This window comes from Streptopelia decaocto (assembly GCF_964273445.1).
Source record: "Streptopelia decaocto genome assembly, chromosome: 3".
NCBI classification, from domain to species: domain Eukaryota; kingdom Metazoa; phylum Chordata; class Aves; order Columbiformes; family Columbidae; genus Streptopelia; species Streptopelia decaocto.
Genome location: NC_138656.1, coordinates 24,779,751 through 24,795,926, shown reverse-complemented (window position 1 = coordinate 24,795,926; position 16,176 = coordinate 24,779,751). Strand labels below are relative to the sequence as shown.

At 43.5% G+C, this 16,176-nt stretch overlaps 1 protein-coding gene across 1 annotated transcript in view; it reads right to left on the bottom strand.

The window, feature by feature from the left end:
• The window catches only part of LPGAT1 (lysophosphatidylglycerol acyltransferase 1), a 68,467-nt gene extending 52,745 nt beyond the window's left edge, over window positions 1-15,722 (bottom strand). The window contains exons 1-3 of the mRNA XM_082047709.1: window positions 15,490-15,722; window positions 15,036-15,198; window positions 14,403-14,661 (exon numbers count right to left, since the gene is read on the bottom strand). Of these exons, the coding sequence (XP_081903835.1) occupies window positions 14,403-14,640 (238 nt within the window). The 5' untranslated portion in view covers window positions 14,641-14,661; window positions 15,036-15,198; window positions 15,490-15,722. The remainder of the gene's footprint in view (window positions 1-14,402; window positions 14,662-15,035; window positions 15,199-15,489) is intronic.
• Between the last annotated feature and the right edge of the window lie 454 nt (window positions 15,723-16,176).

Here is a 16,176-nt window from a genome sequence, read left to right as displayed (position 1 = left end):
AGCTCAGTCACCTCACAGTGACCTCTTCATAGTCTTTAGGTCTTGCCTAAGTTGATGCTGCCTAGTTATACAGCTGATGTTTTTCAGCCCATCTCATGACACACTGCAAATAAACACCACATAAAAGTAGTGCCAGATGTATTTGGAAAACCTTTTACTTTATATTAGCTCTGTTAAATGGCCTACAGAGGAAAGGCAAAAGGCCATTTTGTCCATTTATTTACTGTCTCCCTACAGTGACCTCAGAACTGATGAGCTTGTTTCCACTTGAAGGACATTGACCATTTAAACCTCTTCAACTCTGGACAGTAAAAACAGAGCTACTGAGTGCCTGAATGATCATAAGAACAGAAATATGTATTCAGTGTATACCCTCAAGCACTAAACCTGCCTGCTAATCAAACAGCTGCAGCATGATCCTTTTTCCCCCCCATTAACCTCTGGACCATTCTCCCATTCCAGTGGGTTAGTGTTACCATTTACCACAAAACAGAACCAAGTCATTGGACATTTAAGTTGCAGTGTGGAGAGGAAAACTTAATAATGAGAGGCATGCAAAGAATCAAAAAATAACTGAATACAGATGCAAGGAAGCAGACAGACAAACCTTTTAAAAGAAGCCTTAAATGTTTGCACTCTTAGGTTTAAAGGACTTTGTTAAACTTCTCACCCATGCTACAAACAGCAGCCTTTAAAAGAAAGAAGTTATAACATGAACAAGAACTGTAAAAGCATTTTCCCTTGGACTTTTTAGATACTATGTTCACTTTTTTCAAATAATGGATTTTATAAAGGCCAGGGAGAAAACGATATTCAGTTACCACAAATTTAACCAAAACAGAATCATAGAACAGTCTGGGTTGGAAGGGACCTTCAAAGCTTATCTAGTCCAACCCCCTTGCAATGAGCAGGGCCTGGAAAGTTTCCAAGGATGGGGCATCTACCACCTCTCTGGGCAACCTGGGCCAGTGTTTCACTACCCTCATTGTAAAAAGTTTCTTCCTCACGTCTAGCCTTTGGTTTAAAACCATCACCCCTTGTCTTGTCGTAACAGGAGCTGCTAAAAAGTCTGTCCCCATCTTTCTCATAGGCCCCTTTCAAGTACTGAAAGGCTGCAATAAGGTCTCCCCAGAGCCTTCTGTTCCTCAGGCTGAACAACCCCAACTCTCTCAGCCTGTCTTCACAGCAGAGCTGTTCCAGCCCTCTGATCATTTCTGTGGCCTCCTCTGACCCCTCTCCAACGGGTCCATGTCTTTCCCGTACTGAGGACTCCACAGCAGATGCAGGACAGAGGGGCAGAATCACCTCTGGGCTGCAAGCATTCATTGCCGGCTCATGTCTGATCTTTCATCCACCAGCACCCCCAAGTTCTTCTCCACAGGGCTGCTCTCAATCTCTCCATCCCCCAGCCCGTACAGATACCAGTGTTTGCCCTGACCCATGTACAGAACCTCTCTCCTGGCCTTGTTGAACCTCAGGAAGTTCATATGGCCCCACTTCTCAAGCTTGTCCAGGTCCCTCTGGATGGCAGCCCGCCCTCAGGTGTGTGAACCACACCTCTCAGTTTGGTGTCATCTCTAAACTTGCTGAGGGTGCCCTCAATCCCACTGTGTCACAGTTCTGGTCCCAATACAGACCCCTGAAGGACACCACTTGTCACAGGTGTCCATCCAGACATTGAGCCATTGGCCATGTGACCATCCAATCAATTCCTCATCACCGAACAGTCCACTCATCAACTCTATATCTCTCTGATCTAAAGAGAAGGATGTTGTGGGGGACTATGTCAAAGGCTTTACAGAAGTCCAGACAGAAAACATCCATAGCTCTTCCTTTGTCCACTCCATCATAGAAGGCCACAAGGCTGGCCAGGCAAGACTTGCCCTCAGCGAAGCTGTGCTGGCTGTCTCAAATCACTTCCCTGTCCTCCATGTGCCCTAGTACAGCTTTCTGGGAGGATCTGTTCCATGATCTTCCCTGGCACAGTGGTCGGGCTGACAGGTCGGTAGTTCCTGGGCTCCTCCTTTCTACCCTTTTTAAAAACAGGTGTGATGTTTCCCTTTTTCCAGTTAGAAGGCACTTCACCTGATGGCCTTGACTTCTCAAATACCATGGAGGTTGGCATGGCAACCACATCAGCCAATTACCTCAGGATTCTGGGATGCACCTCATCAGGTCCCATAGATTTATCTGTGTTCAGGTTCCTCAGGTGGTTATGAATCTGATCTTCTCTTACAGCGGGAGGAACTTCGCTCCCTCAGTCCCTGTCTTGCAATTCACCCACTCGAGAGGTGTGGGAAGAGAGCTTGCCAGTGAAGACTGAGGCAAAAAAGTTGAGCACTTCAGCATTCTCCTCGTCTGTTGTTACCCATTTGCCAGTCAAATAATTTAATCATGAAACAATAAGAACCTAATGATGCAGATTAACATGACAGAAAATTGTTATATTCAGTTTTATGTTTCTGTTTATGCAAGACCCATTAATAAAACAAGAGGCCAAAGTCTGGACAGCATGCTGGAAAGTGTATGACAATAATTCTAGCCGAGAACTTAAGCAAGTACTTTTGCTGGTATGATGCAGTATATTATTCTAGCCAAAGCACCTTATCATATTTAAATTTACCCCAGGTTATCTTACACCAGTTCAGTGACTCTTAAGAATTGTGTGGCCACATTTCAGGTTGCCAGTAGGCAGAAGTCCATTATCATAAAATCAGAAGCAATGCCTTTAATGGTACTCTCAGGCTGTCACAAAGTGAAGTAATTAGCAGGAAAAAACAGCCTCTCTCATTAGACTATTCCAGCTGATGTACCTCAAAGCAGAAAGTCTACTGTTCCTCATTTTAAAAAAAGTTCAGCTCTCTGGCATCTGTTACTATTACAAAACAAATAATCCTCTTACACCTTCTAACAACTGTAAAAAATACCTTGGATTTGTGGCTGACAGTCTCACTGGGGGTTTCAGTAGTACTTCTTACTGATGTAAAATGGTTGGACTTTATACAAACAAATTTATTGAAACATTCTCAATGGCTGTTTCCAATACCTACCCTCCATCCTCAGCGCACAGACTAATATTCAATGTACCCTTCAATTAAATATTCAGGTCCCAATTTTGAAATATGCTGCTGCAATGACAGTAATTGAGGCTTCTCCCTCCTCCTTTTTTAAAAAAAAAAAAGATCATCTCAGATCAAAAAGTCTTCCTATATGTTGGGAACAAATGGTAAAAATGACAGCAGACAAATGCTGGGGGAACAAAGAAAAAAAGAAAAAAAAACAACTTCAGAGTACTTCAATTAAAAACAGTACTTCACTGCAGAGCAACTTCTCTGGAGAGCATCAGTAAAGGGGCTGAACAAGAGAGTTGTGAAAGAGACTGTGGAAACAGACTTCTGCATTTCAAATACTGCAAGGTACTACAAATCTTGAAATTCCACTTTACAGTTAAATGATTAATGCAAATACTCCTAAGTCTGTGGGTAGCAATAGGCACTGTTAGCACTTTACATGTAGCTTGTCATGATCTGTGGCTACATGTGAGCTACTCACGTAGCACTTGCCAAAAGTGTAACAAATTACTGTTTCCTCAGACATAAACTAGGCAAAAATAAATTTATTCAGGCTACAAAAGTCTAGCACTCACACAGAGTTAAGAGGGTTGGTCAATACACTTTAAACATCAAATTCTACTTATCCAACTAAATCCTCCATACTTTGCTCAAAGAAACCCTGCCCCAAAGCAAACCCAGTGAGTGACCAGACACTCATTTACCACATTGTTTTTGCCAAGTATCAGGGGAGGGTGGTACTGGGACTGAAAAAGGATGCAGCAGGCCACCTGTGATGGTTCTTTCTTCACACAGCAGCCACCTAAATAATCCTTAGACCCCCTGCAATGGTGACACCACTCATGGTTACGTGAACTCAGCTCTGCATTTTAGCTTTTAAAGTTTAGTAGGCTGTTAAAACAGTCGGAAAGAACTTAAGCAATATGGGACGGGGCGGGGGGGAACGGCATGTGTCAATATTTTCTCCCTCTGAAATAGATGAGGGACAAAACTGCTTCTCTAGCCTGTAAAAATCTTGTCAAGCTCCAGAAGCCCAAGGCAGGGATCAAATGATCTTTAAGCATATCTAAGACAACAGAATTACCTGGGCAAAGGCCTTGCTGTTGTCACATTCCTTTCCTACGTTACTAGGTGAGAAGACCAAAGTATTAGGTTTGATGATACAAATAGAAGAGTCTCAAATACAAAAAAACATTCATCTGTTTGTTTTCATGTAATCCACTACATGTAAGAGGCTTAACAGACATCTATATTAACTGTACATGGATCTGAAAGCATTTTTACAAAAGTAAACTGAACTTTATAGATCTTTCATGCTATATTAGTGTATACACAGGCTACAATTATATTTATTTCCAAGTAAAGCTGTTGCTAAGAGGAACAACAACTGAATTCTGTGCCAGAGACAAGCACAGGAAATGAAAATCGATCTGAAGGAAGAATATATTTGGAAAGGAAACTGGCAATTACTGGAGTTGGAGTTTTGCCAGGCCATCTATATATATTTATGCATATCAAAATAGACCAGGTTCAGGTACAAACCTCAAGAGGCCACCTTTCTAATGTAATGTCTTCACATGTGCTGCAGAGTGCTACAGAACCCTTCTTGACAGACTCTCACACTGCTTACCACACATGCCACTGCTCTCTCGCAAGTCTCCCCAAATACACTCAAATACACCTCAAACCTCATGTTTCTACATGTCCATGGGTCAGATTCATGACTTACTTTCTCCTTGGCTTTGCCTTGCCTCCAGTAATCTGAGCATCACTGCTCTTTCCTGAGAGTTTCAGTCAGGTTGATGACCTTCCAATCCTCCTTTCAGGAGGCTATGCCAATTCCTGGTTTATATACATGGTAGAAAGTCTTATTACAAAACCACAATATTTTAAGTTCTTTTACCACCTTATCCTTTTTCCTTATATTAAGGCTAAACAGTTGTCTGCATATGTCTGCTGGATCTAAAAGGCTATGATCAGCAAGGTGGACTAAACATCGTCTAAAAGAAAGGATGCTGCTTCACACACCATCTGCCACTGCCAGATGAACATGTTGCTCTAGAAGCAGCAGAAATAACAAAGCCTGTTTTCCCTAAAACTTCTTGTTGTCTAACCTTCTTCTCCTCAACAGGCTGGACAATATATGCCAGCACTGTGGCAAACCCAAAACCGTTGAAGCACTGGTTGGATGTGCAGCAAATGTCAAACAAGACACAAAATGCCCAAATCTGCCTGCACTACCCTCAGCTGAGGCACTAACTTGGGTCTCTCCTCTGCTCAGCTGCCAATTTTCACAAAACTCATGAGAACAGCATTATGTCGGAAATCTGAACCATCTGGTCAATCGCAAACAAATTTGCAAGGAGGCAAATCAGAAGTGTGGGAGGGGGTGAGAGAAAGAATAGATCTTAAACAAGTAGCTTAATTCCATCAGGAAACTATGCTTAACACACTGTCACATTTAAGTCACCAAATTACATTAAATTGGTGTTCAAGAGCCCACCACACTGAAATATAACTGATTTTTAAATTAACCAAAAAAAGGTATTCTTAATATTAATTTTTTCTCCCCAGTTCTTGGCAAGCAAACACAGACACTATGGACTTTCACAGAAACTGCATGTTCTTCTAACTTTAGGATACTAGAAAAAAAGGTGAAACAAAATTTTTAAAAAATCTCAGACAAAATCCTCCTTTTTGCCACCAAAAAAACCCACATCCACAAGCACTTATGGCGTTGTGCTTATGATTCAACTTTCCAGAACCTACGTTCTCCCAAACAGCAGCAGCACTGGCCCTTGCTCTTAGAACACCATTTCCATTTTTAGTTCTACATAAGTGAGATGCAGTAATAAAGCTATTAATCTTTCCTCTCCCCCTTTACTTAAATTACAAAACAGAGGTGAATCTCTCAGCTAGTTTAAACCATTAGACTACTTAAACAAGAAGTTTTCAGATTATATGACTCAAAAGAAATAACACCATTGGGAACTAGCCTGTAAATATTTGTGGAAAGACACAATTAAAATATTTCAAAAACAAACAAACAAACAAAAAAACCCCAAAAAACAACCACCAAACAACCCCCCCGTCTTATTACATCTTGAAGACTTCGATTTTCTACCTTCCATTGACACTAAAAGTCCTCATCCCCCATTTTCTTCACACAGAGGCAGGGGGACATTGCATCTCTTCTGCTCTATTCTGCCCAGGAAACAAAATCACCGAGTTGTCCAATTCAGTTCCCATTCAAGTTCAGCTGGGACTGAAATTGTTCTGATTTGATTTCAGCTTGCACTAATGACGTTGTTGACGCTCTTAGAGCCCTTCTGAATTCTTCAATAGCTTTAAAACAACTGAGACAAAACCAAAGTGTGAAGTCAAACCACTGATATTTTTTAGTATTATTCTCCTTCCTGTTCTTTATGTATTTTAGAACAGAAGGTGTATTTGTGCACTGAGCCAAAACTTTCCCTAAGCTCTCCACCCTGATACTAATCTCTTTCCTAAACTGCTACTTTACGTAAATGTTTATTACTTTGGACTGTTCAATGCTGAACAACTTCTGCACTTTGTTGGCTATTCATACCGCTCAAGTACTTCTGAAGTTTCTTGAAATTGTCTCTGTAGCTGACAAATTCAAACAGTATGCATACAAAACTTCAGAGCAACCTCACTGCTAAGCTTTCATCAAAATGAACACTGGTCTTTTTCTTCTTTTATCAACCAGTTTTCAGTTTATGATAACCCTTTCTTCTCGCCCTACACTTAGCTTTTTTTTCTCCAAAGAAACTTTGCAGAAGGCACTTTTCCAGCCTAAAAACACTAACCAGTTAACAAAACAGCAAGAAAAGGTGATGAAGTTCACTTAACTTCACTGACATTTTATTCACATAGTAGAACCCTATCCTGCACAGGGCTGTTCTCTTGAATTAGGGTCATAAGCAGTAGTTCAACAAATACTTTAAAGCTGGTACTTCCAACCAAAAGATGCAGTTCCTTCCTTGTTCCTTTTGCTATTTGTTCCTATCTTCTTCTTTCACCACACAGGAAAAATGAAATGGGTTAGGGACTCAGTGTGTTTTGTAAGTCACCCAGCCAAAAAAGTGGGTGGGTAGTTTTAGTATGGATCACGGTCGTGATTGTGATTGATCACACAATCACTGAAATATCTGGCCAACAGAACTGAAGCAGCGGTGCAGGATGAGTCTGGAAGGCTGGGACTGGCTTTCTTCAGCGGCACTCCCTGCGTGAAATCCTTGTGGAGAAAATGAAAAAAAAAAAAAAAGAAAAACAATACAGTCTTATATGCAGAATCCCTTGCTGATGTCACGGAACGTTTTCAGGAACGCAAACACATCAGCCTTATTTATTTCAGTAACTGCATATACAAATGGCCAGACTATAATCTTGACTGTGGTGACTGCAACAGCAGTACAACCACATGTCTACGCAACCCCGCGTTTAACATGTCATCTTAAACATTAGACTTTATATTCCACTGTAATAAAAGCAAGCAGATTACATATCTTGGAGCTGTATTTTGGCTCAGTTAATACTAGAAAGTTACACCACTAAGCTTCTATTCCATAAAGGATTTACTAACTGCCCTGCGTAATTAAAAATGGTAGAGTTGTGCAACCTTAAGATCTTGTTTTCAGCGACTTAAAACCTTGCCAAACTAACCTTTGGCAAGACTTCTTAATTCCTCACACACACTTGACAGAGAAAGGAATATATTCTGTTCATTTGTTTCCAGATTCTTTCTAAAAAAGTGATTGCTCAGAACAAAATGACAGAGAGAATAGGTTTTGACCACATTAAACATCCATTTTTTTCTCCTGTTTTCTTGAAAAACTCTAAAATTTCTATGCTTTGGAACAGTTATACTAAACAAGAATGAGAAATTGCATCTCTGACACAAAGGCATCATCTCTGACATATTCCAATACAGACACGATCACACTGTTGAAGCAGAAAAAAAATTCCTCCTTCATACACTCTGCAAAGAATTTGTGGACAAATAATTTAACTCCCTAAGATTTTGCTTCTCCAAATCAGAGCTAGATAAAAGCTTTCCTGCAGTTATTTCAGACTGTTCCTAATAGCCTACCATCAAGAAAAAAAGAATAAGAAAAGGTACAGAGAACACAGACACATCTTTCAGGTATTCTTAGTCACATCCTTTCAGGCACTCAACCAGCAATGAAGGGAGAAGTAAGATGACTAGTGTGAATTGATACGCTGAAAACAAAGGCCCAGAAGACCTAGGAGGGATAAAAACACCCTCTAAAAATAGCAAACTCAGCCATAACCAGGAAGAGAACCCAGAGTTCCCAAAACTTTGTCTTCATTTGGCTGTTTGCATATAAGCTAATTCAGAAGCATCCCACAGCCATTCCTGAGCTTAAATATTAAAAATCACACCTTTCTGTATAGGTATTCCTCAATAATTTCATCTTTACCATCCTTAGGCAGACATGACTGATTTGGTATGCTTGCAACTGTTTCTGTATTATTCAGAGTAGGTGAAGTAAGAGCAGAGTCTAACCTACTCTGGGAGCAGGAAAAAAAAAAAACAAAACGTATGTAAATAGCAATAAGCAAAAAAAAATATCACTACCAAAAAAGCCACAACAATGTGTGCCTTTACTCTAAGTTTTCTGCCAGAAGGCAGTAGCTTTCAAAAAATATAATTCAGAGAGCATTTGAGTACCTAATCTTTTGGAATGATCCTTCACAGTTAAATGATACAATAGGAAAACAAAAGACAAGCTTTGATGCTTTTGACACGTTGCTGACACTACGTGAACTACAAAGAAGTATGGTAAAGCCTATAAATCATTTTCCAAAAAGAAGAGATGGGAATTTCCTGGTGTGATTTTACATGTTATTATTAGAACAGGACAAAGGTCACTGTATAGCACTCTTTACAAACAGACACATCACTTGCACAAAGTTGACAGTAAGTTCACTGCACTCCTTACCTCCTCTTACGCAAAGGCACATTGAGCCTTGGCTCTGAGGCCACAGTAGAAACAGCTCCAATGTCCCCAGTTCATTCACCTTTTCTTATCAAGACAGTTCACAAACTACACACAAACTTCCTCTTACAAACAGCAAAATAAATCCAAAGATCCCAGCTTGATCTCAACATAACGTACACATAAATCATATGCATCAGAGAAATCAGCATTTAAATTCGGGATTATCTGGAAACTCAACACAGAGGTATAGTGTAAACTAAAAGGTTCCGTGGGGTACGCTGCTATCCTAATCTACCGAGTCACATCAGGTATTTTCACATATTCAAATAAAACACAAAGCAAGAACAATTTTGCTTCTCCATTTCATACACTGTCTGACCTCAAAATCATGACCTCGTCCCCCACAACTCTCCCTGTCCAGTCCTCAGTGGTGAGCAGTCTCCAAAACCAAAATATTGCCAGTTAAAATCATACTGCAGGAAGAGAAGAGGGTAAAAAACAATGGCAGGGTTAGATGCACAGTAGGTCTCCTGAAATAACACCTCCTGCCTTATTTGGGGCAAAAAAATTACTTTATCTCATCTGCTGTACTTCCTGCCTGAGGAGAGGGGCCGACTCGTCACGAGAAGCAGCGCAGACACCGCACACTGTCTGCACCGAGCAAGTGTTGTCACCGCAACTCCACCTCTATCTTTTAGAGTTCAGGAAGACAAAAATATTCACGTTCTAAGAAGATTAAAGAAGTTGAGGTTGTTGAGTGGAAGCAAAGAAGATTTTGAATTAGAGGAGAAAAAAAAATAGTTTATGACTGCTGAAAAAAATACAGAGTGGTCTCTAAGATATGTACAAATCAGCCAATAAATTTTAAATCACTTGAGGGAAGAGGAGAGGGGACACAACTAAAAATCCAAGTCTCAATTTTACTCTTCTTGGCTGATTAATAAAGAAGGAAGAAAGATAAATTCTCCTCATTTGACAAAACCAGAATATTCTTACAGACACTATTTAAATGTCACCTTCCCAGCTGACACAGAACAGTAACCAGCAATATCATAGGATTAGTTCGCTTTTTATTAACCAGTGCATCATTATAGCAGCAAGCATACTCACAGCACTAAGACTTTTCTGTGTATGGTAACAGAGGTGTATTACTCTCCCTTTCATCAGCCCACCAACCCATCCAACATCATTGCAAGACTGTGCATATTTGGCAAGAGCCTGAAACAGAAGGTTTTGTCAAATTGTTCTTTTCGCTGCTGGAGTATAAAACACTCCAAGCAGAACTCTCAAGGAAACCCCCTCCCAAGATGCACACAACCCCAGTGACCACACGCAACACTTCTCTGCCCTGGTGCTCTGAGAGGCAGACGAGCACTGAGGGTTCCTGCAGGCAGAGGACACTCATCCTCCACCAGTTGCCCCCCTGCCCCAGCCAGAGGTACAGATTGGGCACAAACCACTGCTCCCCACAGCACCCGGCTCTCCCAAGCAGAGCAAAGCACAAGACCAGCATCGTCACTTATCGCGACTGCACTGCTAACTAATTACCCTGCTGTCACAGAGACATGTAATTGCAAAACCACAACAACACTATCACGGGCTAACGCTAACCTCTGCATTCAAACAGCAGGAGACAACAAAATGGTTTGTCTGAGCACATTTTAGAAAAGCAAGCTTTTCTCCAGCAATGTGATTAGATACAGGAATATTAAACTTTAGTCTGAAATAGTTACTTGCCCAAAGAAGTAGAAATCTAGAAGATGGTTGCTTTAAACTAGTTTCATAGGGGAGCAGGAGGTAATCAGAAATTCACCACCACAGATACACGTCATCTCCCTCCCATTACATCTATTGCACTTCTTAGTGGTTTTTCGTTTACTTTTATATTAAATCACAAATTATATTACAGGGAGAAAAAATGTACTTGCCAACAAAGGATCAAGCACTCTCGAGTTTGCTTTTTTTAGAACACATCTTCCAAAAAACGCAGGAAAATATTTAGAAGTGTTATGTGAAGGTGCCTTTCAAATCACACTAATATGCAGATTCCCAGTGTCCTAACTGAACAGCTCCTACAAGAAGAGCAATACATTTATATAAAAAGCCTTAAAAGAAAAAGGCTAAGAATAATTAGAAGGCGGCCTTTCTAAAAGAATACAAAATAAAATAACATTGCTAGACTACCTGAATGTTCTTCATAAGTCACTCTGTTTTCCTTTTCATAAGAAACGCTATGGAGTTCAAGAGAACACCACAGATATTTATCATACTCTGCCCTTCAAAAATCAAAGTCAACTTCTCTCTCATACTTGCATCTTAAGAAGAAAAGGATTAGGGGAAGTAGAGTGACCTTTACAATTTCTCTTTCTGTTCCTTCCTTTATTTTGCTTATCCAGTTACATACTTGTCTTTACGTAACACCAAGTGGATCTGCAAACAGAAACACCTACGTTTATCAAAAAGCATAGATTAAAGCTGCTGATATAGACACTGATCGTGTACTTTCTGTGACAAATCCTCTAGGATCCTAGCATGAAAACACAGGTTTATGCGTGGGTGGGGAGAAGGGCAGACCTAGTTCATAAGTCCTCCTCAGCTCTTCCAGCTTTATTCAATAAAATATGCCAACAATTACACAACAGCAGCAAAGCCCAGAAAGAAAACCTAGCACTCACCTTATCTCTTCATTTGGTATTGAGCTCTCTCATACACATTACATACAAACTTACACGGGAAAAAAATGCCTGCCCTGAATCTACTTGGAGGCTGAGTTTAAGTCTCTAATTACATATCGTTTATGTCACTTCTTGCCCAACATATGATCCAAGCTGGGAAGGGGAAAAAGTAAATACATTTTAAAACTGAAACACACCTTCAACACAACTGCAGAATGCTACCTCCAATTAAAAGGCAAGTAAACTTGTTTAGCTGGTTACCCTCTCAATCAAGAAGAAAAACAAACCAACTCACCAACTGCTCTACTCAAAAGAAAAATCCTTAATCTTCTCAAAGAACTCATACATACCTATTTTCTGGTATTTACTTTTGCAAAGATGGAACATATCAAAGCCTATCTCTGACTTAGTTTTTGGAATTGCAAACAGAAGAATTGTTCTGCAATGGCTCTTTCAGATGCATCACTGCAGGTCTTAGAAACCAACTATAATAAAGTAGTATTTCAGTCCTGAATTAGTTATGATGTACTCTAAAAGAAGAGGGGACCTAGCGACAGTCTTTTATAAATCTATCAGTCTGGAAACAGACACATAAATTATTCTGCCCATCCAAGTTAAAGCCAGAAAGATACGCTTTCCAGGTTTGTCCTGCATGTGGTGGTGAGTGCTTACGAGGGTAAACAAAGAAAGGACAAAAAAATAAGCTGTCCTTCCTATTTTGTAGCTTTCAGTATAGACATGTTAATGCCTTCATATCAGAATATATTTAAGCTCACACTTTGTAAAAGCATTTGCTTAAAATACTTCCCAAAACAAAAGCCATGCTTCATAGTGAAAAGTGAAAAGGGCCCCCCTACCCATACACCATACTAGAAAACGCTTCTGTGTAGCTACTTGTAAATTATATTTCAGAAAAACATACTCAAGACATTTCAAAACTGTAAAATAAAAGTTTTCAAATTGTCAAGATACATCAGCAACACCAATCAGCAGATGCTTCAGGAAGACTGTAGGATATGCAGGTCATGCTAAGACCACTTTCCAAGCAACAGGCAAAAGAAACCACACAGTTCTGCAGTCAGCAGTAGAACTATCCCAAGGAAACTGCTTTCAAAAATTGACAATCATATCGTCATGTGACAATGGCTTGAATTTTAACTAGCATGTTCAATACACACAGCGAATCCCCGGGGTCATATGCTATATGACTTTAATATTACCATTATGCCCATAAACTTTGCAATGGCCAATTAATAATACACATGACACGTTGGAAGTCAATCCTCCCTTCTGGAAGGCCTTTGTGCTTTACAGCATAAAGCAGACTTCAAAAAATATACCTGCCACTGCCAATACTATGTGGACTTCTTTTAATGAGCAAATATAAATAAAGATTTTTAAAACAGCATATCTGGAAAAGCTTGAGCTGTAGCAGGCAAGGCAACTTTGAAGCAGCACGACGCTGCGACAGTTCTAGCCCGACAGACCAGAATCTAGCTTGCTGCTGCCACCATCCCCTTAAGATGAACTGGAAGCTCACCTAGAGTATCCAGAGAAACTTTGTGCATCTCAGAAAGGCACACGACAGGGTACCAAAACGGACATTATTACAGTGGCTTCTGCTCTTGTAGCCTAACAAAAAGAGCACTCCATCTGGGTCATCACTGACTTTCTGACTAATGAGGAGTCTGTGCAGACTCCAGAGCTGTGTGCTCTGCCATTCCTTTTTATCTTTGTTTACGCGGACAAGACCTGCAGACGCAGCCTGGGCAGAAGAGAAGGTAAGAATTTTAGAAGGGCTGTTCGTATTTTGCACTCAGTAGATTCATTCCCTCCCCTTTTCAAGGTCTAAGCACATACAAAGAATTGATGGCTGTTTCCTTGCACACAGTGCAGTAGCCAGGATGCAAATCAGTGCATTTGAGGACAAAACCACAGCCTTCTTTTATATTTCAGTGCAGTCCATCACCTTGATGAGCCTATGAACACTAACAAGCAAAAATAAGTTCAATAATAACTGCAGAACAAGCAAACAGATGGGCAAAACCCTACAGATTCTGTAATTAGCTCTGCTAACAGTAATGAAGAGCCACACAGTCGAGAAACACTGCGTTATCACTATCTGTGTGAAAGAGGTTCCCTCTATTCTGAAGCAGCAGAAAAGGGAGACGCTGTGGCATGGAATAGAAGACCTACTCTTCTGACAAGAGCTTCATGTCAAACTTCCTAGACTTGTGTCCCGATAGTTTCAAGTGGAGATCATTTAGAGAGGCATACACTTAATAAATTTTGGTGCTATCAGCTACATACACAGTACAAATCGACTCTGTTTTGAGGAGATGTATCTTTTTCATGTAACATCCAGACAAAGTGATTAGGATACCACAGAAAAGTAATATTTCTGATCACACTATGACAAAACGCTGATTGAGAAAATTTTACTTCACACACAATAAGTTTGTAGCTACAGTTTCAAAAAATGTTTCCGAATATTCAGCACCTCAATCCAGAACTACAAAGCATTTGTATACGAAACCCAAAAGAAAAACATCCAAAATACCCACTATATTTACATATTCCCCTACATGTCCCCATACTAACACAGATGTGTTTTAACACTTATTTACATCTTAGCATTTGTACATTTTAAATTAATAAGGTATTCTTACCTGTATATCCTGCCCACCAGCCCCAGGAAGCCACCATAGCCAAAAGCCATTTAAATAATACTCCTTCGATATACCAGAAGCTTTTACTGTCCAGCATTCGGAGAGGCTGCAGCATAATTAAATACAAGACGTAGGATGGAATAGCAACCAGGTTATTGGCCACCATAAAAGCGAACCTGAGGAGTGCTTTCAGACAGGTGTAGCCCACCTGCTGGGCCTGCTCCAGGGTCATGGCCATTCTCTTCACAGCGGGACGGTCCTGCGGGGAGAGGAGCACAAGGCACAGGTAGCGCTCCCCGGGCGGGACGGGGCGCGGTGACGGTGCCCGCCCGCCCCTGCCCCCGCCGTTAGTCACCGGGGAAGGAAACCAACCCCGCCGCAGGGGGCACGAAGGAAGCGGCCTGAGCGGGGCCGCCTCCCCTCGCCTCCCCTCCGCGGGCTCCCTGCCCGCAGCTCCCATGCGGGGGCACAGGCGCGGCCCCAGCCGGCCTTCATCTTCCCCCCAAAAAGGTCGCGGGCGCTGAGGCGGATGCCGGCGGTCTCTCCCGCCGCCTCGGAGCGGCTGACAGGACCCGAAACCCGCGGTCGGCGCTGAGGAGAGCGGGCGGCGGCGGGCCCGGCCGCGGGACTCACCTCCGGCAGGGCGGCGGAGCGGCGACGGAAGCGGCGGCGGGGCTGGGGGAGCTGGGCCCGGCGGCGGCGGCAGCAGTCCCGGCTGGCGGCAGCGGCTGCCAGCGGTGCATGGACCCGGAGGTGGCTGGCCCGGCCGCGGCAGCGCTACTCGCCCTGCGGCTCCCTGCGGAGAGAGGGGGGCGGGCGGCGTGAGCGCGGGGGCTGGCGGACGGGGAGGCGGGAGCGCCGGGCCGGGCGGGCAGGCGCAGACCACGGGTTCACCTCGGTTCTCCCGCGCCGGCGGCCGAGCTGGACCGGGCCTGGCACCCCTGCCTCGCTCCTCCCTTCCCTCACCCTTCCCCTCTACCCACTCGGCTCGGCGCTCCGCAGGCGGGACCGCGGCGAGCCCCGGCCCCACAGGGACAGGCGAGCGCCGCGGGAGGACCCTGCACCTGTTGGGGGCGGGGGTCCGTACCTCGGCGCCTCCGTTCCCGCGGCGAGGAGCGCGGGCCGCCGGGGGTTCATGCCGGCCGCTGAGGCCGCGCTCCCCGCCCCCGCCGGCTGCGTGTCCGCCGTGACCGCCCGCCCGCGCGCAGCCCAGAAGCGGGGCTGGCGCTGCCGCGAGCGCCGCCCCCCGCCGGAGAGCGCGGGCGGCTGCGCCCCCCCGCCCCCTCACACACGCCCGGTAGCGCTGAACAGAGTGGGCCCGGCTGCCCGGCTGGCGGCTCCGGCAGCTCCCCTGGCTCTCGGGAGCGCCTCCCGAAGCGGCCCGCAGGGTAAGGCCGTTCCGCTGGGGAGGGGGAAGCAGGGGCTGCCCCTACGGCGGCGCCCCGAGGCTTCTGCTCGCACCCCAGAGGCCGCGACGGCCGGGGAGCAGCACGGCCCGCCCCCTGCCTCGCTTTTACCACCTACCGCTCTAATCCCCCTTCGCAGCTGTTTTGGTTGAAGTTGGGGAAAGCGGGGAGTCCGTCACAGGTCCCATCAGCACCACCAGAAACGCTCATCTGGCCCAGATAGCAACAACACTTTTTTTTTCACCTCTGTAGCCACAAGTCCCTTTCACGTGCTTTTTACATTTCAACTTCAGCTTTTTCCTTCTCTCTCATCCCTCTCCTACAGCCACAAACAGCGCTTCTACTTACAGAGAACCTCTGCGGAGGTG